The sequence below is a fragment of the Protopterus annectens genome, chromosome 12.part0 (genome assembly GCF_019279795.1).
Source record: "Protopterus annectens isolate FY-2018-M chromosome 12.part0, PAN1.0, whole genome shotgun sequence".
Taxonomy (NCBI): domain Eukaryota; kingdom Metazoa; phylum Chordata; order Ceratodontiformes; family Protopteridae; genus Protopterus; species Protopterus annectens.
This window is the reverse complement of record NC_056746.1, coordinates 1,357,071,736-1,357,096,891: the sequence shown is the minus strand read 5'-3', so window position 1 is coordinate 1,357,096,891 and position 25,156 is coordinate 1,357,071,736. Positions and strand designations below refer to the sequence as shown.

General features: G+C 38.3%; 1 protein-coding gene across 2 annotated transcripts in view; it reads right to left on the bottom strand.

Annotated features, from left to right (window-relative positions):
- Positions 1-25,156, bottom strand: part of GATA5 (GATA binding protein 5) — a 120,182-nt gene that overhangs the window by 7,854 nt on the left and 87,172 nt on the right. For both annotated transcript variants that reach the window (XM_044090407.1, XM_044090406.1), the window contains exon 5: positions 17,376-17,463. In XM_044090407.1, coding sequence (XP_043946342.1) covers positions 17,376-17,463 — 88 coding nt within the window. The remainder of the gene's footprint in view (positions 1-17,375; positions 17,464-25,156) is intronic.

The window sequence follows — 25,156 nt, the reverse complement described above, 5'->3', positions numbered from 1 at the left end:
TGGAAAATATACTTTTAATGATTAGTCTGACTATATAAAAGGAACTACACATGGTGGTTGAAGGATAGTGTCAATGAAGGTGGCCAAGTCCGTAATGATTGAATCAATTTTTAGGGAGGTGTTGCCGATGTGATAGGAGCAGGAATGCCCAGGTTTGCCAAATGACACAATATTGCACTTTCTGACATTTCATTTGATACAGTGGTCCAGGCACCACTTGTTGGCATGAGTTAGGCTCTCCTGGAGAATATGTACGTGTGCCGGGTTGTTTCTGACAGCTCTGAATTTGCAGTCATTGGCTAACATCATCAGTCACACAACACTGGTGGTTGCTTTAATGTCAGAAAAATAGATACCAAAAAGGAGTGGTCCCAGGATTGATCCGTGCAGGTCACCACTAATAGCTGTTCCTTTAGATGAGAGTGTGTCTGCAACACTAACAGACTACATTCTGTCAGTGAGCCAGTTTGCTATCCAGTGGGTAACATTGGGAATTACAATTAATTAAATTAGCTTATTAATGATGTCGTAATATGGAATGGTATTGAAGGCTTTTGCCAAGTCCAGGTATGATATATGAACCAATTTCTAATGCTTTAGTGACTTGTTCAAAAAAGTCCACCAGGTTCAAGTGGTGTGACCTGCCTTTAAGAAGAAAAACTAAAAAGGAAGTAGTCACAAAATAGAGGAGGATTAGGTGTTTTATGGATTAGATATGTCTTGATCAGGTCCCTTACCTTAAGGGGTGTTCTGTTTGTTTAGGAACTTGAGATGTGTAGTTGATGGTGTTTGACACTAATTATAATTGATACATTTCACTTATAAATTGTCATTATTTTTTAGTTTGGAATTATCAGTGTTTCCAAACTTAAGAGTATTTGAAGCTGATTCTGTATGTTTAACTTGTACAATTTTTTTAAATAAAAATGATTTAAAAAAAGAGAGAGGAACCCAAATTGGTTAAGGTCCCGGTTTTGAAGACTGCCTACGTCCTTTCTTATGAGGCCCATAATGATACATTCCATATCCTTACAGATAAGGCTGTATCTATATAGATATAGATATAGATATAGATAAAGATATAGATATAGATATAGGCATATATATAGATATAGATATAGCTACATAGAAATATTTTATTTTATTTTATTTTATTTTATTTTACATTTGTTGACCGGGCTAGTCTAACTGGATACATGTCCATTTTCAGTAGAGGCCCGGGGAGAAAAGCTCCGAGCAGCAACAATGACAAAGAAATACAATAAAGTATAATTAAAATAAAATAAAATTTGTTACAATATTAACATTAAAAGGTAGAGTTATACAGAGTTATTTAGCAAATTTAGGCTAGAATCAAATACTATGAGTAAAAACAAAAATTAAAACAGAAGATAGATAAAGTAAAGAATTTTTCTTTTTTTTTTTTTTTGAGAAAGAGCAGAAGGAGGCAAGAGATATTAGTCAGGGTTGGAGCAGGGACAATGCCAGTGGGATTTAAGATATTCTTTAAGATTCTTCTTAAAAAGTAGAGTAGAAGTAAGGTTGGAAAGTTCAGAAGGAAGATGATTCCAGCTCTTTCCTATGGTGTTTGAGAAGAGTGAGTCCCCAGCTTTGTTGTTGGATTTAATGGAAGAGATTTGAAGTTTATTTGCTGAGCGTAGAGTTGCACGATTTTTGTAAGGGGCGATGAGATTAGTGAGGACTGGGGTATTTTTAGGGCAGTAGAGGATCTTTTGTGTGATAACAAGTTGTTGAAAAAGTAATTGGTTCTGTAGTTCTAACCAACCCAGCTGTTTGAGGTTGTGACAATGATGCGTTCTAAATGGGGTACCAGAAGCAAATCTGGTTATGTTATTATAACAGGTGGAGAGTTTGGTAAGGTTGGTTTTAGACAGATTAGTATAGATAGCAGAAGCATAGAACAGGGTGGAGATTAGGTGGGTTTGGGCTATAGTGTTTCTGGCTGCAGGGGTAAGGAAGGATTTGATTCTGTATAAGGTCCCTAGTTTTTTGTTTACCGTCTTTATAGTGGAATTAATATGGTAATTGTAGCTAAGGTTGTTGTCTATTGTAACACCTACAAGACGGGTTGTAGTATCAGGGGATATGATGGTTCCATTGTTAGAGGTTAATGTGAAGTGCAGTTGAGGTGTCTTGTGAGTAGGAGAAAAAAGCAATAATTTTGTTTTCTTGGGGTTGAGAAGAAGACAGTGTTTTGTGAACCAGTTTTCAACACTGTTAAATACTGTTTGGGTGAGGCACTGGAGAGAGGTTATGGACTTGGCTGAGCAAATTAAGGTGGAGTCATCTGCATACTGTATGAAGGTGGCTTGAGAAATATTAGTATGTAGATCATTAATAAATAAGGAAAATAGAAGTGGCCCTAAGATAGAACCTTGTGGTACTCCAATGTTTACAGGGAGGGATGAAGAAATATTCTTATTCCAGAGAACTGCTTGCTGTCTATTTTCTAAATAGGATTGAAACCATTGTAATGCTTGTGGGTCTAGTGAATGGGCTTTTAGAGTGTCAGTAAGTATGAGATGATTCATCATATCAAAAGCTTTAGAAAGGTCAATAAATAGAGCAGAGGAAAAGGTGTTATTGTTACGTTTTTTGTTTATAGAATCAGAGAAGGATAGCAGAGCAGATGTTGTGCTATGGTAAGGCCTAAAGCCATGTTGGCAATCTGCAAGTAGATTATTTTGTAGTAGGTGGTCAAGCAGTTGCCTGTGTATACATTTCTCCATTATTTTAGCTAATGGAGAGAGTAAGGCAATATGCCGATAGTTGGAGAGCTCAGCTGATGAGCCACCTTTGTGTAAAGGGATTATATGGGAAATCTTCCATAGAGAGGGGATTTTGCTTTCTGAAATTGTTTTATTTATAAGTATGGATAGCTACATAGATAAATATATATAAGATCTATGGATAGCTACATAGATAAATATATATAAGATCTATAACAGACATATTATAAGGCTTTCATTGTAATGAATGATTTCCTTACAGATAAGGCTGTATCTATATATAGATATAGATATAGATATAGCTACATAGATATAGCTACATATATATATATATATATATATATATATATATATATATATATATATATCAGATCTATATCTGATGTATTATAAGGCTTTCATTGTAATGAATGCTTTCCTTACAGATAAGGCTGTATCTATATATAGATATAGATATAGCTACATATATATATATATATATATATATATATATATATATATATATATATATATATATATATATATCAGATCTATATCTGATGTATTATAAGACTTTCATTGTAATGAATGCTTTCCTTACAGATAAGGCTGTATCTACATATATAGATATAGATATAGCTACATAGATATAGTTACATATATATATATATATATATATATATATATATATATATATATATATATATATATATATATATATATATATATATATATATATATATATATATATATATATATATATATTCTTCTTCTCGGCTGCTGTTAGGGTCTCCACAGCAGATCAACTGTTTCCATTTCTTCCTGTCCTCTGTATCTTGCTCTGTCACACCAACCACCTGCATGTCCTCTCTCACCACATCTGTAAACATTATCTTAGGCCTCCCTCTTTTCCTGTTACCTGGCAGCTTCATCCTTAGCATCTTTTTCTCAATATACTCTGCATCCCTCCTCAGCACATGTCCAAACCACCGTAATCTTGCCTCTCTGGCTTTGTCTCCAAACCTTCCAACCTGGGCTGACCCTCTAATATACTTATTTTTAATCCTGTCCATCCTCATCACACCCAGTGCAAATCTTAACATCTTCAACTCTGCCACGTCAAGCTCTGACTCCTGCCTTTTTGTCAATGCCACTGTCTCCAACCCATATAACATAGCTGGTCTCACTACCCTCTTGTAGACATTCCCTTTCACTCTTACTGGTACTCGTCTTTCACAAATCACTCCTGACACTCTTCATCACCCACTCCATCCTGCCTGTACTCTCTTCTTCACCTTTCTTCCACACTCACCATTACTCTGAACTATTAATCCCAATTATTTAAACTTATCCACCTTCACCACCTCTACTCCTTGCATCCTCACCATTCCTCTATCCTCCCTCTCATTCACATACATATATTCTGTCTTAGTCCTGCTGACCTTCATTCCTCTTCTCTCTAGAGCATATCTACACCTCTCCAGGGTCTCCTCTACCTGTTCCCTACTATCACTACATATCACAATATCATCTGCAAACATCATAGTCCATGGGGACTCCTGTCTGATCTCTTGTGTCAACCTGTGCATCACCACTGCAAATAAGGAAGGGCTCAGAGCTGATCCTTGATGTAATCCCACCTCTACCTTAAACGCATTTGTCACTCCCACCGCAGACCTCAACGCTGTCACACTACCCTCGTACATATCCAGTACCACTCTTACATACTTTTCTGACACTCTCGACTTCCTCATACAATACCACAATTCCTCTCTAGGCACCCAGTCATATTCTTTCTCTAAATCCACAAAGACACAAAGCAACTCCTTCTGACCTTCTCTGTACTTCTCCATTAACACTCTCAGAGCAAACATTGCATCAGTTGTACTCTTTCCTGGCATGAAACCATATTGCTGATCACTAATTATCACCTCCCTTCTTAACCTAGCTTCCACTACTCTTTCCCATAACTTCATGCTGTGACTGATCAGTTTAATCCCTCTGTAGTTACTACAGCTCTGCACATCACCCTTATTCTTAAAAATCGGTACCAAAACACTTTTTCTCCATTCCTCAGGCATCCTCTCACTTTCCAAGATTTCATTAAACAATCTAGTTAAAAAATATCAGATCTATAGCTGATGTATTATAAGACTTTCATTGTAATGATTGCTTTCCTTACAGATAAGGCTGTATCTATATATAGATATAAATGTAGATATAGCTACATATATATATATATATATATATATATATATGTAGCTATATATATATATATATATATATATATATCAGATCTATATCTGATGTATTATAAGGCTTTCATTGTAATGAATGCTTTCCTTACAGATAAGGCTGTATCTATATATAGATATAGATATATATATATATATATAGCTACATAGATATAGTTACACACACACACACATATATATATATATATATATATATATATATATATATATGTGTTTGTACAAAAAGAACAGAAGTAACACTGTAAATACAATCCACTAGATGGAAACCGACCGTCTAAGTAATGTTTTATAGTTGATCGAGTGAACACGACTCAAACAGGGTGAATGAAAAATTTATTGTTTTAAAAACTACACTTTTAAAATTCATACAAACAATCTGGTTAAGTGACTGCGGTGGTGGTGCTGCGGTAGCATTGTCGCCTCACAGTAAGACGTTGTCCTGTTCGATTCTCAGCTAGAGCATCTTCTGTGTGGAGACATGTACGTTCGTTGAAGGTTGTGCGTCAGGGCTGGCATTTCGGCACGTAAAAAAATCTACTGCCAATCATTAGCGGACCGGAGTTCCGCTGTGGCGACCCCTAACCGGGAAAAAGCCGAAAGACACAACAACAACAACAACAACAAACAATCTGGTTAAGCGCTTTCATCTGCCTATGCAGACTTCTTCAGAACAAATCAATCTTGTAACATTGCTTTATTTAAAATCTTTTTGGGCCAAAGCACCCATTGATACCACATAAAAAGTAATAGTGTGTCTATTTAAAAAATCTCTCCTTGCTTAATAACATTGTTATTTAAAAATATGTTAAGATGTATTCATTAAGGTCAATTACATTAAACAAAAACATTGATTTGATGTGCAGTGGTATATTAATAATAAAAAGTGAATATATAAAAAATACAACTGATCTAGTAATATTAATATACCACTGCATATGCCTCATAGCAGCATAACATAGCAGCATTTCAATTTGAGATGTTTGTATTTTGAAATGAGATGTTTGTATTTTAAAATAAAACAGATTATATGTTATTTTAATAAATACTTACAAGGTGTTACATAAATAAACTTATTTGATGTACATGTAAAATTAGTTAAATTAACACTTGAATAAAAATTTAAAAATAATTAACCTTTATGTAAAGAACCATCCCTTTACAATAATTGCAGAAAAGTTTTTATGGTGGCATAATCATTAATCCCTGGCTCTCTAGTGGCATCTGTCAAAATTTGCCACATACTCTCTCTTTTCCCTAAAAGCACTTTGTGGTTGCCCCAACAAGGTGAAATGTTCACTTGATCAATAATGGCAAATTTAAATGCATATGTTTCTCCACATTTATTGATATGACGGAACAGCACACTGTTCATGTCTTTAACTCTATTTTTGTATAAATTATCATAAATTTGCTTCCTAAAATGCCTTTCAGTTTTTCCTATATAAAATGTGGGGCATAACATGCACATAGCCATATAAATAATTACCCGCTCTAAATTTAACATATGTCCTTTTCACATCATTCAGCCTACATCCTTCTTTTTCTAATAGCACATAGCATTGTTTACAAGACCCAAACTTCTTTGTTGTTTTACGTGTATTGTGTACCTCTGTACCCTTAGCCATCTGTTCCAACTGTCTCTTTATATTCATACCTGTTTCGTTAACAAAACTTGGGACTTTCTCCTATAATTTTCTAACTTCTTCATCAACTGCTAGTATATTCCAATGACTTCTAATAATGTTTTTGATGTAATTAACATAGGGTGAATACATTAAAACACATACTCTATTATTCATCATGTCGTCCGACAATTTCATATTATTTTTAATATTTGTCATTTCTTTACCCAATAAGGGTGGGTATTTTTTACCCCATTCTCTGGTAACATATGCTGCAACATCGTTCAGTATGGAAGGTGGATATCCCCTGTTTGCAAACATGGACCTAACATAGCTTACTTCTTTTTCTGACTGAGCTAGATGACATATGCGCTGCTCTTATACATTGTCCCTTGAATACATTTTTAACACATGTCTGGGGTGGTCACTGGTAAATTCCAGATAATCATTGGAAAAAGTGTCCTTCCTATAAATTTCTGATTGGAAACCATCCTTAGTGTGACTAATGAATGTGTCCAAATATGCTATAGCATCCCTATTTACTTTATGAGTGAATTTCAAAAAAATCACTTGTGTTGTTAATATATTCAATAAACAAAGTGATAGTCTCCATTGACCCGTTCCATAACAAAAAAAAAATCGTTCAAGAATCTAGAACAATAAGAGAAATATTTGTAGTACTCACTACCAAATAAATGGTTTGCCTCCCATTCCAGCATAACCAGGTTTGCGAAAATGGGGGCACAAGATGCCCCCATTGTCACCCCTCTGGTTTGTCTGAAATGTTCTCCTTCAAAATAAATGATAAAAGATATAGATATAGATATAGCTATAGCTATATATATATATATATATATATATATATATATATATATATATATCTCAGATCTATATCTGATGTATTATAAGGTTTTCACTGTAATGAATGCTTTCCTTACAGATAAAGCTGTACCTATATATAGATATAGATATAGCTACATAGATATAGCTACATAGATATATACATATCAAATCTATATCTAATGTATTATAAGGCTTTCATTGAAATGAATGCTTTCCTTACAGACAAAGCTGTATCTATATATAGCTATAGACATAGATATAGATATAGCTACATATATATATATATATATATATATATACACACACATATATATATATATATATATATATATATATATATATATATATATATATATATATATATATATATATATATATATATATATATATAGGTTCATAGGTAGGTACTAGGCTATCGGCCCAAGGGCCCACATAAGCCTAGCCAGCAAAGTACCATAGCTTACGCCACCCAAGAAAGTTATTTTCCTGTGCCAATGTCCAGCAGAGACACAGAAGTGATCCCCGGGGTGTATTTCCTATTTCCCATCCACTCATCAAGATTTTTCTTGAAGAGTGCTAATGAAGAACTTTGCTTGACATAGATGGGTAGCTTGTTCCAGAGTATAGAAAGTCTCTGGGACAGGAATCTATCCCTCCAGCATGTCCTGTTTATTGTGGTGACAAGGTTTAGGTCCCTAGAGTGTGTAGCTTGGAGGGATTGGGATTTCTTTAGGTGTAGCATGACCAACAGCTCTGGGTTTGACATAGCTTTATATGTTAGGCAGAGATCACCTCGGAGTAGGTGATATGCTACGGAGTAAAGCTGGAGTTTTTTGAGGCGGTCAGTGTAGGGCATTTGTTTGAGGCCAGTAATCCTCTTTGTGATGTACGTCTGTGGCCTTTCCAGCTGTTGCAGATGTCTTGTGAGCTACATTCCAAAAGGGATGTTGTACTCTATAATGGGTCTAATGAGTGACGAGTAGAGGGGAACAATGACCTCTTTTTTCCTGGATGAGAACCCTTTTATGATGAGGTGTGCCATGTAGGACTTCCTGACTACTGTGGCAATGTGACTATCAAAGGAGAGACTACTGTCCACCTGGGTCTCAAGGTCCCTTATCACGCATTCAATGTTAAGTAGATTGCTGCCTATGTGGTAGTTCATGGGTACAGAGTTTTTACCAAAGGGGATGACACTGCACTTTTTGGCATTGAGCTTAAGGCCATGGCTCTGACACCAGGCATCTGTCTCAGTGAGGCCCTTCTGTAGGATGTCCACATCATTTCGGGACTTGACTATGGTTCCTAGTTTGCAGTCATCTGCAAACTTCATCAGCCAGAGGCCTTCTGTGTTAGCCTGTACTTCAAAGAAGTAGATACCAAACAGGAGAGGTCCCAGGATGGAACCCTGTGGCACTCCACATGTCACTGCCTTGAGGTCAGATTTGGAGTCTGCAACTTTTACAGTGTGGGTTCTGTCAGTGAGCCAGTTGGCAACCCATCTTGTGACGTAGGGATTTATACCTAGTTTAGTGAGTTTAGCTATAATTCCAGAATGGGGGATGGTGTAGAAAGCCTTGGCGAGGTCAAGATAGGCTGTGTGAACCACCTTACCCTCATCCACGGCTTTGGTGACTGCCTCAAAGAAGTCGATCAAGTTCAGGAGGCATGATCTGCCTTTCACAATCCCGAACTGGGTGGGATCCCGAGTTTGGAGGTTACCAGTGTCTTTGTTTATGAGTTCCATGATGATACGTTCCATGGCTTTGCAGACCAGGCTTTTCAGGCTAATAGGTCGATAGTTCCCAGGATCAGTTGTGGCTCCCCCTTTGTGGAGTGGGATAACTGTTGCTGTGCGCCATTCAGTGGGCACAAAGCCTGATGCGAGGCTATTATTGAACATGGTGCTTAAGTGGGGAGCCAGTTCGTTCTGATGTTCATGTAAAACGCAGCCTGGGATGTTGTCCAGTCCCATGGATGCTGTGTTTTGGCTTTAGAGAGTGCAGCTTTTACCTGAGTAGTTGTGATTACAGTGACTCTGCATTCTTCCTATATAGATATGGGCCCTTTAGGGGGTGAGAGGGGGGTAAAGTTAGCACTGAACCGATCTGCCAGGATGCTGGCAATATCAGTTGATTCTGTAACTTTCATGCCTCTGTGCAGATCTGGGTGTTGCCATCTAGATTCTTGACATAGCTATAAAATGCTTTGTGGTTGTCCTTGGATTTAGTGGCAATTTTGTTTTCGTAGCTAGCTTTGGAGGATCTTATAAGGGATCTCAGTTTCTTACTGAGGCTGACCAGGGAGCTCCTACACTCGTGGGATTTTACTCTCTTTAGCAACAGTTTCTTCCTTCTTTTTACAGTTTGTTTATGGCAGGGTACCACCAGATTGGCTTCTTTTTTTTTGGAGGATATCGTCTTGGTTCTGTTTGGGATAGCACGATCCATGCACTTGTGTAAGTGCTTATAGAGTGCATTTGTGTAGGATTCAGCAGTTGTAACTGTATTGTCCATTTGCATGGGAGTCATGAAGTTCACCACTTCTGTCTTAAGAAGTCTAAAGTTAGCTTTGTAGAAATTTTTTACTGTGGTTTCCTTAATGGGGGTGGAGGCGGGATGTGGATATCAAGGGTGACAAGCTTATGGTCGGATCGGACCAACGAGGAGTTGACTTCAGGTGTGGAACACCTGTCACTTATGTTGGTAATGACTAGGTCTAGGATATTGTTGCCCCTGGTGGGGGTGTGGATAAGTTGAACTAGGGCATTGGAGTTTATGAATTCCTGAAAGCGTTGAGCTAAGGAGTTGGTACACGAGTAGTTTTACCAGTTAATGGTGGGTAGTTGAAATCGCCCATTATTAGGGTATTTGGTTGAACCCTAATATTTTCCAGTACATCAAGAAAAGAGGAGTGGGAATCCTGGGGCATGGTGGGGGATCTGTAGCAAGCTACAATTTGGATTGCAGTTTTGCCCAGATTTAGTTGCACTTGGATAACATCGGATGCATTATGCTGAGCAACTAGCCTGGAGGTGTGGATATCCTTAATGAATATGGACACATCTCCGCCTTTGGTGTTTCGGTCCAGGTTACATAGCTGAAAAGTGTGGTATTAGTTATAGCCTGGTAGTGCAGGGGTGATCTCTGGAGCCTTGAACCAGGTCTCAGTCGCTGCACAGATATCGATGTTCTCCATTTTAAGGAGTGCCTCGAGTGAGTGCATTTTGAGATTAAGACTTCTAGCATTGAGTAGCATTACCTTCAGTGTTTGCTTGCCTGTTCCTGTTATGGTGGTGAATTTGTTATTTGAACCCTGCCTAAAAAAGGCACTATAGGGGCAGCAAGAGCCTTAGCCAGTATCTGGAATCCCAGGGGCGACAGGTGCAGGCCATCTCTGGCAAAGCATCGTGGTCTGTCGATCATGTCATCCCAAGCAGACAGATACTGGATCCCCTTAGAATGACACCAGCAGCTTAACCAATTGTTGAAGTCAATCATTTTGTCCTTGTACTGCGGTATCATTCTGGGTGATGGCAGAATGCTACTCAGGGCTAGGGTCACACCTGCCTGGGCTACAAGATCAGAGAGCTCTTCCATGTCTCTTTTCATGTAGTCCAGGGAGGTACGTTTCAGGTCATTCACACCAACATGGACAATGACAGAGTCATATTTGTAATTGGTGTGGAGTGACCTGAGTTCATGGGTTATGTGGCGGATCCTGGCACCCAACAGGCAGCTGACAGTAACCTTCTCCTTGTCTAGCCTGGTGAGTTGGACATCAGTGTGCCTGACTATAGAGTCACCTATGACTAGTGTGTTGGGTACATTGTTTTGCCTTATTGGCTGTGGTTGAGTGGCACACTGAGTCTGTGGGCTATGTGTCATTTGGGTTGTGTTGGGGGATGGAGGTTGCTTGCTATATATATATATATATATATATATATATATATATATATATATATATATATCAGATCTATATCTGATGTATTATAAGGCTTTCATTGTAATGAATGCTTTCCTTACAGATAAGGCTGTATCTATATATAGATATAGATTTATTTATTTATTTATTTATTTATTTTACATTTGATGACCGGGATAGTCCGACTGAACTTAGTAGCCCTTTTTCAGTGGGGGCCCGAGGAGAAAAGCTCCACATAGATTAACAAGACAAAAATCAACAGTACAATAAATGATACAGGATAAAAGTGTATATACAATTCAAAAAAGTTTAATATTTTAATACGATGAATATGAAGCAGTAAAAATACATTACATATGTATGATTTGTATTAGCGAGAGTTTTAGGTGAAAGGTGAGAGACAGTTGATAGGAAGGACAGAGAGGAGCTAGAGGAGGGATTGGGGAGCTAAGAGAAAAGGTTTATGGGAGATGGTTACATTGATATATCCGTTTAGATAGCCGGTATTGTTTAGTAGCTGTTTTAAATTGTTTTTGTTGCTGTAGTGTCCTAATTTTGAGCGGTAGATCATTCCAAGCCTTAGCAGGGTTGAAGCTGTAGAGAATTTGTCCAGTTTTGGTATTAGGTTTATGGATTTGTAATAACTCTTGATTAGAACTACAAAGGGATCTTGTTGAGGTGTAGTGTCTGAGTTAGTTGGAGAAGTTTGGGTAGTTCAAGCCAGTGTAATTCTTTCAATGAAAGATAGTGATGAGACTTATATGTGTTTTCTGTAGCAAATCTAGCAATCTTTTTGTAAGTTGTTTCAAGTTTGGCTAGTAGTCCAGTGTTGAGATTAGTTAGAATTTGTGAACTCTACAATAGGGTGGATAAGAGACAGGAATTAGATATGGTTAACTTGGCTTCTTTATTAAGAATTTTTTTTATTACAGTACAGAAGTCCTAACTTTTGATGTGTTTTCTTAATGCAATTGTTGATGGGTAAGTCAAACTTTAAGTGGTCATGATGCCAAGTAGTTTTGTGTTGGTGTCTACCTGTACAGGGGTATTATTTAGGGACAATATTGAGAAGGATGGCTGGATGTAGTGAAGGTTTTTTGGAAGGAGTAAAACTTTGTTTTTGGAGGGGGGTTAGAATAAGTTGGTTATTGGATAGACAGGTTTCTACCAAGTTGAAGGAAGTTTGTGTAATTGAGGTAAATTGAGCTGGAGAGTCAGCTACAGAAATGAGCATTGAGGCATCAGCATTTTGTATTACAGATGACTCAGGATAGGAAAAGGAGGGGAGAAGATTTGTGAAGATATTAAAAAGTAGTGAACCAGGGATGGAACCTTGTGGGACACCTGTTGTTATGGCGAGCAGTGGTGAGTGAGCCGATTGCCATTTTACAGACTGGTAGCGATTAAAGAGTTTGATTTTGAAAACTCCAAAAACACCACTACATGAACCAACTCATCAAAAAAAGAAAAGAAAACAAAACATACTAGACATCTGGAGAAACCGTCACCATCCACTTTTACTGTGTTCCTAGTACTTCGGCATCAAGCCTTCCAGGGAATAATCATGCACAAGAATGGTGTACTTTATACACATTTCACTACATTCAATATTAATTTTAATTATACAATAATTGATCAATTAATCAATGATTTCAAGAAAATTAAAATCTAAAGTGCATCATGAGCAGTTAAAATGCTTCAGAAACATTTAAAGTGCATTAAAAAACTTTTAAAATGTATTTAAAAGCTTTTTGATGCACTTTAAATGTTTCTGAAGCATTTTAATTGCTCGCAATGCACTTTAGATTTTAATTTTCTTGAATCATTGATTAATTGATCAACCATTGTAGGGCAAAATATTTTAGTGTTTGTTAATCTAGAGATGCATAAGTGCTTTTGCATGAACTTCTTAAATTATAATGTTAAATGCTATAGGAATGTAAAGGGTTGCACTTTATATGTTTTGATGCACTTTAATGTTTCTGAAGCACTTTATTGCTCAGGATGCACTTTAGATTTTAATTTTCTTGACTCACTGATTAATTGATTAATTATTGTGTAATTGAATTGAATAATGAATGTAGTGAAATGTATATAAAGTACACCATTCTTGTGCACAATTATTCCCTGGAAGGCTTGATGTCGAAGTACTAGGAACACAGTAAAAGTGGATGGTGACCATTTCTCCAGTTGTTCAGATTGGTTTTGCACCAAGATACTGTAATGGGGGAGAAATTAAGCTTAGTAAGTTTTTTCAGAAGGAGAAGATGTGAAACTGTGTCAAAGGCTTTTGAGATCTAAGAACAGACAGGACGGACACAAGTTTGTTGTTATCCCTGGCAAGGGAGGCAGTATTTAGGAAGGACAGAAGAACTGTAGTGGTACTATGTTTGGAATGAAAACCATGTTGGATAGGTGTAAGCAGATTTTCTTGAATTAGGAATTGCATTGTTTGCTTATGAATAAATGTTTTCCAGTAGTTTGGAGAGGGGAGAGAATATAGCAATAGGTCTAAAGTTAGATTTATCAGTGGAGTTACCTCCTTTATGTATAGGGAGAGTATAGAATTGTTTCCAGATAGTAGGGCTGGTTGATTCTGAGATGGAGCGGTTTATTAATATGGAGACTGGAAAGGCAAGACGGTCAGCAGCGATCTGTAGGAAAGAAGAGGGGGTATTATCAACAGATGTGGAGCATGGTTTAGTTTAGATAGTAGTGATTTGATAAAGTTGGTAGAAACTGGTTTCAATGAGGAATTATATGTAGTGGGGCTTTTTGATACATGGTCTGAGCTGGTAAAACTGCTAGTATGGATAGGTTGGGTGGGGGTGGCATTAAGCAGTTTGGTTATAGAGTCAATAAAGTAGGAGTTAAATATGGTGGCAGTTTCCTCATGTGTTTTGTCAGGACATGAGTTCAGAGAGCTTGGGGAATCTGGGTGAAGTATATGGTTAACTGAGTTCCAGAACTTACTGAGATTTAATTTAAAGATAGATAGTGGGTTGTGACAGAAGTTTTTTTTATCTATATTTATTTGTCTTTTGGCCATATTTCTAAGTTCTTTGTATTTCTGCTGATCTAGTTGGAGTTTGGTTTTGGTCCAGGTTTTCCATGCTCTATCCCTATTTTTAAGTAAAGTTCAAATATTTTTAGTCAACCAAGAAGCTGGTTTGGATTTAATTTGAATAGTTCAGAGAGGTGCAAGTGAATTTAGAATACTTAGGAATGTAGAGTTGAAGAACTGAACTTGCTTCATCTAAGGGGAGTTGATATAGTGGGGTCCAGTTTATTTCAGAGAGAAGGGATCTAAAAACCTCAGGGTGAAAATTAGTTAATTTGCGGCATGTTATGAATCTGTGGGGCTTAGTATATTAGGGGGAGTATCTGAGAATCTTTATAGGACAGTGATCACTTAATGAGTTGGCAGAGTTTCAGGATCATGGTATTTAGAAGGGTGAGAGACTAGGATCCAGTCAATGAGAGTTGAATTTGAATGAGAGTTATTGGAATGGGTGGGGTCAGCGATGAGTTGGGTGAATCCATATAGGTTTATGTGTGAGGGTGGGTTTGGAGAACATAGAGATAGCCAGTTTATATTTATGTCGCCAAGCATAATAGTTTCATTGGAAATATGGTTAGAGATGTGAGCAAGAATGCTTTCAAGGAGAGAAATATTATTTCTTGGAGGAATGTTAAATTGCTATTATGGTAATGGTGGTGTATTCATTTAGTCTTAGGTTTACAGATACAGTTTCAGCTGGGGGAAGCTGGAATAGGAGATTTAGAGCTAGTAATAATGAGAAGGTTGTTATATAGTATGGCAATACCACCTCCTTTTTTCTTTTGTCTCTCTATTCAGTGAACACTATAGCCGGCAGGAAGAAAGTCTTTATCTTGGTGTTGGGATTTTAGCCAGTTTCGGTAAGTACTAAGATGTCAGGAGTATGATAGGATATCCAAGCTTGTAGTTCACTTACTTTGTTAAGGATGTTTCTGATATTCATAGAATAGAAGGAGATGCATTTGTTTGGAAGAGGACTAGAGTTTGAGTTTGAAAGGTTAGAGGTATTAGGTGAGGGACCAGGATTAGGATGAATGTCACCTACTAGTAGAATGTTTAGGCTATAATATATATATATATATATATATATATATATATATATATATATATATATATATATATATATATATATATATATATATATATATATATATATATATATATATATATATATATATATATATATATATATATATATATATATATCAGCTCTATATCTGATGTATTAATAAGGATTTCATTGTAATGAATGCTTTCCTTACAGATAAGGCTACTGAGACAGATAACCCTATATGTTGCCCTAGTAAGCTGTGGTCTCCATTTGTGGAATGTGATGACTACAGCAGTTCTCCACACCTCTGAAACACATCCAGTGCAAATGCTGAGACTGACTAGATGGAATAAGGAATCAGACCAGCATTGGTTGATACTGACAAGAAGACAGCCTGCCACATTGTCAGGGCCCATGGAGGTACCATTTCTAGCCTTGGACAGAGCACTTAAGTCTTGCTCAGAGGGGATTTGGGGGGGCATAGGCATTCTAACATGTTGTAAGAAATTTGAGAAAGATGGGAAATGAAGTTTGAGCTGAATTTGTCTGCTAATATGTTGGTAACATTTTCAGGGGGTGAACATGCAATGTTTTATTATTAGTTCAGAGCATTGTTGGTTATTACTTCATAGGTTCCAAATGTAGCTGAAAAAAGATTTGCAGTTATACTTAACATCTAACGTGGCACTTCACAATTTGTACTTTCTCTTGGGTGACCTGATTTAACTTCTACATTCTTTGTTGATCATTTTCAGCTCATCCCTAGCTGAAGAAATGCAAAGCTTTCTTTTGCAAACTAGGAGTTTTTCCTTCTGCATAGTTTGCTGACACTTAGGTTTCACCAAATGGGTTTGTTCCTAAATTTATACTTACATCTTATGAGGACTGAGGCTTCAATACTAACTTGGAGTTGGGTGTAGAATTTATCCGTGAAAATTGCAGTGTGTGTTGCAGGGTCATCTAGGCAAGGAGGGCATTTGAATTTTAATCAAGTCATCAGTTATCTGAGGTAGACATGGCTTCGAATAGTCTCTGAAGATGAAGGGGGGTTTCAAGGTGATACATGTCTCACACCTAAAGTAAATCTTATTAAACAATGTCAAATTTTACCAGCAAAGTGGTAACTGCAGGCTCTAAACATGCACAGAAGGACTTATATTTTATGAGAACCTGGTCTAATATTTTAGAGTGCCTCACTGGGATTTGGACTAGTCAGCATTAATGAAATCTCTGCAGGTACTTGTTTATGATGACATAGGTTCCCCAGTTAATGGAGGGATAACTGAAGTTACCCAAGAGGTCAGTGTTAGGTTCTAAGTTGAGAGAGGCTAGTTTGTTAATATATGCATTGTTGTCTGCTGGTATCATAGAGGGGGTATGGAACTTGGCTTACTATGAGTTACTATGGTCTAGTATGTCTTGTGGACTGCCGTGTCATAGAGGGTGGCATGGTAGCTGGGCACTATGTGGTAGTGGGCTTTGTTTATCATAAGAAAAAGAATGTGGGGCAGGTTCCAAGTCACAAAAAATCTTCATGGCTAACAGGTAACGCAAAATAAATAAGAAGACAGTATAAAACAGAGGAGCAATATATACTTTATTCATCTGTCTTCTTTTTAGGAAAAAGTATTTTTTAAACTGCATAATGCTTTGGGACGTCAAAGCATACAGCCTATTTCACTGTAATTAAGCTACCATTTTATCAAAACACTGTCCCTCTTACACATTAGTGCTCTAATTGCATTACTTTTACCATTTCATGATTGTAACGATAACACATTAGTGCTCTAATTGCATTACTTTTACCATTTCATGATTGTAATGATAACAAAACACTGCTAGACACAGACTGCAAAAATACATGCCGATCTTGCTCATATTGAAGCTTACCTGTTGAATTTTTTGCCTTAGGTAAATTTTTCGGTTTTCGCTTCCTTGTCTGAATGCTTTCTTTCTTCATAGCAAGTGGTCGAGGTACCTAGACAATAAATGTTTTCATTATTGTTTCGTTTCTTGCATCATGAACAAATAACACAGTTCTTTGTGTTTTATCCTGTGTGCTAAGCTGAAGATGCAACTGTTACAAGGAAAGCAATACTTTTTTGAGTTTCAGAATAATGTGTAATTACTTTGGATACACAACAAGTGACTACAAATGATTTGCAGAATATCAATAAATTACAGTTAATCTAGAGACGAAAATATTGTCAAAACCTAAAAAAGATAAGAAAGTCATCCCCAAACAAGGAAACTTGATCTCTGTACCACCATAATAATACAACAAGCCCCAAAGACTCCTGCAACTTGTAGAAACATAATTTTTTTGAGCTATAGCGACCTTCAATGGACAAATAGTCTTCATTGTAACAAATGCTTTTCAGTACCTCATTTTAGAAAGATTCTTCCTCAGTGAATTATTTATCAGTCAAGTTATTCTGCCAAATTACAGTCTTAAACAGTACCATTCGGTAACCATAGACCAGGTCTGAAGTACGATGTGTTACTTTAATGTAGAAATTTTATCAAAACCATTAAAATGTGCTGTATGACTCGTTTTAGCACTTGCTTGTAACAGTACCATTACATCAGGCTAATTTTATTTTGTTTTGTAAAATGCAGAAGTATTCAAACTCAGAATTAGTTTAAACAAGACGTCATATAACTTGCTAAGAACATGAATATCTAGAATTTATCTTCCAGACTAGTTCTGTCATTACAGAATGACTCAACAAGTAAGTAGTACTCTGATGCCAACTAGGTATTAGGTGATACCATGCAATTTACAATGCAAATTCAGTCAATTAAATACTTAAACCGATAGCCAGACTAAAGGAAATATTCAAAAATCCTCAAGAACTGAAAAAGATTTGCACAAAAACATGAAATTTGTGTACAGTTCAGCAAAATCGACCACAATGTCATACAAGAAAGACAAAGTAGCATGTGTTGATAAACTATTCAAATACCTCCATCAGCTACATTGAAGCAGAAGACATAAAGTGAGATGATCTTGAAAACCATGTGACACTAAAGAAACTGTCATAGGTTCATAGGTTCATAGGTTCATACTAGGCTATCTGCCCGAGGGCATTTACAAGCCTAGCCCATAGTTTTGTGGCTTACGCCACCCCTTTAGTATGGGGAACTATACCCATTATTTTGCTGTGCCTCTGTTGAGCAGTGACACTGAGGTAATCCCTGGGGTATATCTGCGATCTCCCATCCATTGGTCAAGATTTCTCTTGAACAAGGCCAGCGAGGTGCTCTGCCTCACATATACCGGGATTTTATTCCACAGCATAGGGAGTCTTTGGTGATGAATCTATCCTCCAGCACGCCCTATTAATAGCCGTGTCGAGGTTTAAGTCTCCGCCCTTGTGGCTCTGACGGATCTAGATTTTTGAGGTGAAGCATATTCATCAAATCTGGGTTTGACATGGCCTTGTATGTTAGGCAAAGGTCACCTCTGAGCAAGCGGTGGCGACTGAATAGAGCTGGAGTTCTTTCAGTCGGGCAGCATAGGACAGATGTTTGAGACCCTTTAGTCGTTTGGTGAGGAACTTTTGTGGCCTCTCCAGCTGCTGCAAGTGTCGGGTCAGATACATTCCGAATGGGGCATTGTACTCAATCATTGGTCTGATGAGTGATGAGTATAGGGAGACTATGACCTCCCTTGATCTAGATGAGAATCCCTTCATGATAAGGTGGGCAATGTAGAAGGTCTTCCTAACTACTTTAGCTACATGGGTGTCGAATGACAGACTACTATCAACCTGGGTCCCCAGGTCCCTGATAACTTCTTCTGTACTCAGTGGATTGCCACCTATTTGGTAGCTAGGGTAACCTTGTTTTTCCCGAAGGGTATGACTATGCATTTTTTGGCATTTAACTTTAGGCCATGGCTCTGGCACCAGTTATCCGTTTCTGTGAGACCCTTCTGAAGGATATCTGTGTCAGATGTGTTTTCTACTATGGCGGTTTGCAGTCATCTGCAAACTTTGTCAGCCATAACCCTCCTGTGTTTGCTTGTACTTGGGAAAAGTAGATGCCAAACAAGAGTGGGCCCAGGACTGAGCCCTGTGGTACACCACTTGTGACAGGCTTTGAGTCTGACATGGCGCCAGCAACTCTGACCCTGTGGGTTCTGTCACTCAGCCAGTTTGCAACCCATCTTGTGATGTATGGGTTAACATTTAAGCTGATGAGTTTTTCAATGATAACCGAGTGGGGTATTGTATCAAAGGCCTTCGCCAGAACGAGGTAGGGTGTATGGACTGCCTTTCCTCATCAATGGCTTTGGTGACTGTTTAAAAGTCAACCAAGTTTAGAAGGCATGATCTGCCTTTGACAAAGCCAAACTGGGATGGATCCAAAGTCTGCAAATTCCTATGTCTTTATTTATGAGGTCCATTATGATCCTCTCCATGGCTTTGCAGATAAGGCTTGTCAAGCTAATGGGCGGTAATTTCCAGGGTCGGTGGAGGCACTGTGAAGTGGGACCACAGTTGCAGTGCGCCACTCCCTGGGTGTATCCAGAGGTAAGACTATGATTAAACAGCTGTCCTAGCTGTGGGTTTAATTCTCGTTGAGTTCGTGGGCACACAGCCGGGGACACCATCAGGTCCCATGGATGCTGTGTTTTTGCTTTGGGAGAGCAGTTCTCACTTGGGCGTCATGGAGATGTTTGGGGCTGCAATCGCTGGTATAGATATCTCTCCTTTTGGAGAAGTTTGCACTGAACCTGTCAGCCAGTATGTTGGCAATGTCTGTAGGATCAGTAATCTTCACATCATTTTGAACTAGTTCTGAGCATATCTGGGAGTTTCCTCCCAGGTTTCTAACATAGCTAAAGAAGGCCTTATGATTGTCTTTTGAGTCTTTAGCTATTTTTCTCTCAAAATTTGCTTTGGATGATTTTATGAGAGCTCTTAGTTTTTACTTATAGTGATCAAGGGTGTCTTACCTTTTAAGGATTTTGCTCTATCTTGTAGTAGCTTCCTCCTTTTGTTGTAGAGTTTGTTTATGGCTGGGGTCCACCAGAGTGGACGCTGCCTTTGGTACAAAGAGTCTTTGTTTTGCTTGGGATTGCCTTATCCATGCCTGCAGGTGCTGGTAGAAGGCATTTGTAAGTGATTCAGCGGCTTGAGTACTGTTTTCCACTGCCGGGGCCTTAAAGGAGACCACACTAGTCTTTAGAAGTGTGAAGTCGGCTTTGAAGTTCTTTACTGTGGTCTTTTTATTTCAGGTGGGGGTGGGATGAGGACCTTCAGCGAGATTAGTTTGTGATCTGATCTCACCAGTGAGGGGTATGCTTCCGGTGTTGAACATTGTGCTCCGATGTTCGTGATGATGAGATCAAGTATGTTTTCTCCTCTTGTGGGCATCGTGACTAGTTGTTCCATGGCATTTGAGTTTATGAATTCCAGGAACTTTTGGGCTAGGGTGTTTGGGCTTGAGTAGTGTTCCCAGTCTATATTAGGGTAATTGAAGTCACCTAGTATGATGGTGTTTGGTGATACATTTATCCCCTCTAGTGTTTTCAGGAAGGCCATGTGAGGTTCCTGAGTTTGTGAGGGTGGCCTGTAACATGCTACAATTTGCAGAGCAGTCTTGCCTATGGTTAATTGCACCTGGATGGTCTCCGATGCATCGTGCGTTGCCACCAGTCTTGAGGTGTGGGTGTCTTTGATGAATATGGATACCCCCCCTCCTTTCTTGGTATTGTCCGGATTTTGGGGCCGGAACGCATGATAAGAGGTAAAACCTGATAGTGCTGCGGTGCTATCTGAAGGCTTTGGCTTTTATTGCCCAGTGATGATATATATTCCTTCTTGAAAATAAGTGTTTGTACAGAGGAATGCAGTAATCCTCACATAAATGGTGTCCAAAAAAGGGAACTAGTTAAAAAAAAACTATAAACTGGAATATAATTTGTGGGTTACAGCATTCCTCGTTGCAGTCTAGTACTCATTAAAACAGCTGCAAGGCATGCTGGGATTTGTAAAAAAAAGCTTGAAATAAAAATATTATTGTGCATATTTAAATTTTCTGTGCTTTACTAATTTTCCTGGATCATTCTAAGAAGTTAATATTATTTACAGTTGACTCTATCCCAAAATGACATGGTAGGGCCACCAAACTGAAGTGGTTTTGTTTTTCATTGAAAATGTGTTCCTCTTGTTGGGCATTTGACGTGCCCATAACATGACTTTGTATTACATTCTTACATTTCTGTGCTCTATCTTTGCTGACTCTTAAAAGTCAGCACATTATTTTGTGACAGTGAATTCTTAAACAAACACTGAGGAAACATTTCTTGCTTAATTATGAAACAGATGGCAAACATCTGTAAAGGACTGAAATGTCTGAACTGCAATCATTCACTCACTCAGGACCTCGCTCACCAACTCACCCAGTCTCTTACTCAGTCACTCACTCACTAACTCACTGATTGACTGACTCACTCACTCCCTTTCTCTTACTGCCTCACTCACTCACTCACTCACTCACTCACTCACTCACTCACTCACTCACTCAATAACTCACCCACTCACAGTCTCACTCATTCACTGACACACTCATTCACTCCCTCTTTCTCACTCATTGACTCACTCACTCACTCACCCACTCACAGTCTCACTCATTCACTGACACACTCATTCACTCCCTCTTTCTCACTCACTCACTCACTCACTCACTCACTCACTCACTCACTCACTCACTCACTCACTCACTCACTCACTCACTCACCATCTCACCCAGTCTTTTAGCCACTCACTCACTAACTCACCCACTCACAGTCTCACTGATTCACTGACACACTCATTCACTCCCTCCTTCTCACTCATTGACTCACTCACTCACTGACTCACTCACTCACTCACTCACTCACTCACTCACTCACTCACTCACTCACTCACTCATTCACACTCACAGTCTCATCTGTCGGTGTCAAATTCCCTGTCATTCATACATTTGTGAGTATTTTAGTGATTAAAATAAGCTGAGAGTTTAAGAAAGGTGAACATGGGACACAGAGAGATGACAGAATTAGATACAGACAGATGAAATAGAGAAATCTCCCTAAGTTATATGTTTTAATATGCAACACTGTGTCAGATGAAATGGAAGAAAGACATACCCTTACAAGAAAAACAGGATACTTGCACAAAGTCATCCTTTAATAAGTCAATGCAGATCATAACAGTTTTGCATACTAATTGGAAGTGGACACAAATTTAGGTGTTAGTACCCTTAAAACTCTTATTCTGGAATTGTCATAAGACCTATTGACCTCAGCTGAGGTACAAAGTACTGCAGGTCTGTGGTTACTTAGTACCCTTAAAACTCTTATTCTGGAATTGTCATAAGACCTATTGACCTCAGCTGAGGTACAAAGTACTGCAGGTCTGTGCTTACTTAGTACCCTTAAAACTCTTATTCTGGAATTGTCATAAGACCTATTGACCTCAGCTGAGGTACAAAGTACTGCAGGTCTGTGCTTACATAGTACCCTTAAAACTCTTATTCTGGAATTGTCATAAGACCTATTGACCTCAGCTGAGGTACAAAGTACTGCAGGTCTGTGCTTACTTAGTACGCTTAAAACTCTTATTCTGGAATTGTCATAAGACCTATTGACCCCAGCTGAGGTACAAAGTACTGCAGGTCTGTGCTTACTTAGTACCCTTAAAACTCTTATTCTGGAATTGTCATAAGACCTATTGACCTCAGCTGAGGTACAAAGTACTGCAGGTCTGTGCTTACTTAGTACGCTTAAAACTCTTATTCTGGAATTGTCATAAGACCTATTGACCCCAGCTGAGGTACAAAGTACTGCAGGTCTGTGCTTACTTAGTACCCTTAAAACTCTTATTCTGGAATTGTCATAAGACCTATTGACCTCAGCTGAGGTACAAAGTACTGCAGGTCTGTGCTTACTTAGTACCCTTAAAACTCTTATTCTGGAATTGTCATAAGACCTATTGACCCCAGCTGAGGTACAAAGTACTGCAGGTCTGTGCTTACTTAGTACCCTTAAAACTCTTATTCTGGAATTGTCATAAGACCTATTGACCTCAGCTGAGGTACAAAGTACTGCAGGTCTGTGCTTACTTAGTACCCTTAAAACTCTTATTCTGGAATTGTCATAAGACCTATTGACCCCAGCTGAGGTACAAAGTACTGCAGGTCTGTGCTTACTTAGTACCCTTAAAACTCTTATTCTGGAATTGTCATAAGACCTATTGACCCCAGCTGAGGTACAAAGTACTGCAGGTCTGTGCTTACTTAGTACCCTTAAAACTCTTATTCTGGAATTGTCATAAGACCTATTGACCTCAGCTGAGGTACAAAGTACTGCAGGTCTGTGCTTACTTAGTACCCTTAAAACTCTTATTCTGGAATTGTCATAAGACCTATTGACCTCAGCTGAGGTACAAAGTACTGCAGGTCTGTGCTTACTTAGTACCCTTAAAACTCTTATTCTGGAATTGTCATAAGACCTATTGACCCCAGCTGAGGTACAAAGTACTGCAGGTCTGTGCTTATTTAGTACCCTTAAAACTCTTATTCTGGAATTGTCATAAGACCTATTGACCTCAGCTGAGGTACAAAGTACTGCAGGTCTGTGCTTACTTACCCTTAAAACTCTTATTCTGGAATTGTCATAAGACCTATTGACCTCAGCTGAGGTACAAAGTACTGCAGGTCTGTGCTTACTTACCCTTAAAACTCTTATTCTGGAATTGTCATAAGACCTATTGACCTCAGCTGAGGTACAAAGTACTGCAGGTCTGTGCTTACTTAGTACCCTTAAAACTCTTATTCTGGAATTGTCATAAGACCTATTGACCTCAGCTGAGGTACAAAGTACTGCAGGTCTGTGCTTACTTAGTACCCTTAAAACTCTTATTCTGGAATTGTCATAAGACCTATTGACCTCAGCTGAGGTACAAAGTACTGCAGGTCTGTGCTTACTTAGTGGCCTTAAAACTCTTATTCTGGAATTGTCATAAGACCTATTGACCTCAGCTGAGGTACAAAGTACTGCAGGTCTGTGCTTACTTAGTACCCTTAAAACTCTTATTCTGGAATTGTCATAAGACCTATTGACCTCAGCTGAGGTACAAAGTACTGCAGGTCTGTGCTTACTTAGTACCCTTAAAACTCTTATTCTGGAAATGTCATAAGACCTATTGACCTCAGCTGAGGTACAAAGTACTGCAGGTCTGTGCTTACCTAGTACCCTTAAAACTCTTATTCTGGAATTGTCATAAGACCTATTGACCTCAGCTGAGGTACAAAGTACTGCAGGTCTGTGCTTACTGCTAGTGAATGAAGGAAAGTGGGAGAGTCTGTGCAACAGATGCAGAAAAGAGCACAGAGTCCTTTCCTGCAGCAGTATCCACAAAGGGCCGGAGGCAGGAAGTAAGAATTACGCACCTACCTAAACAAAATGCAAGAGGAATCTGTCAACCATGCAGAACACAATACTGCACTTTATTTCATTAAGCAAGGACAGACGGAGGGCAGTATATATGCAACACTAGAGGCACATTCCCATTTTGCATATGGGGTCAGAGTATCATTTCATCTAGAGCCAATATATATATATATATATGTGTGTGTGTGTGTGTGTGTGTGTGTGTGTGTGTGTGTGTCTGTGTATC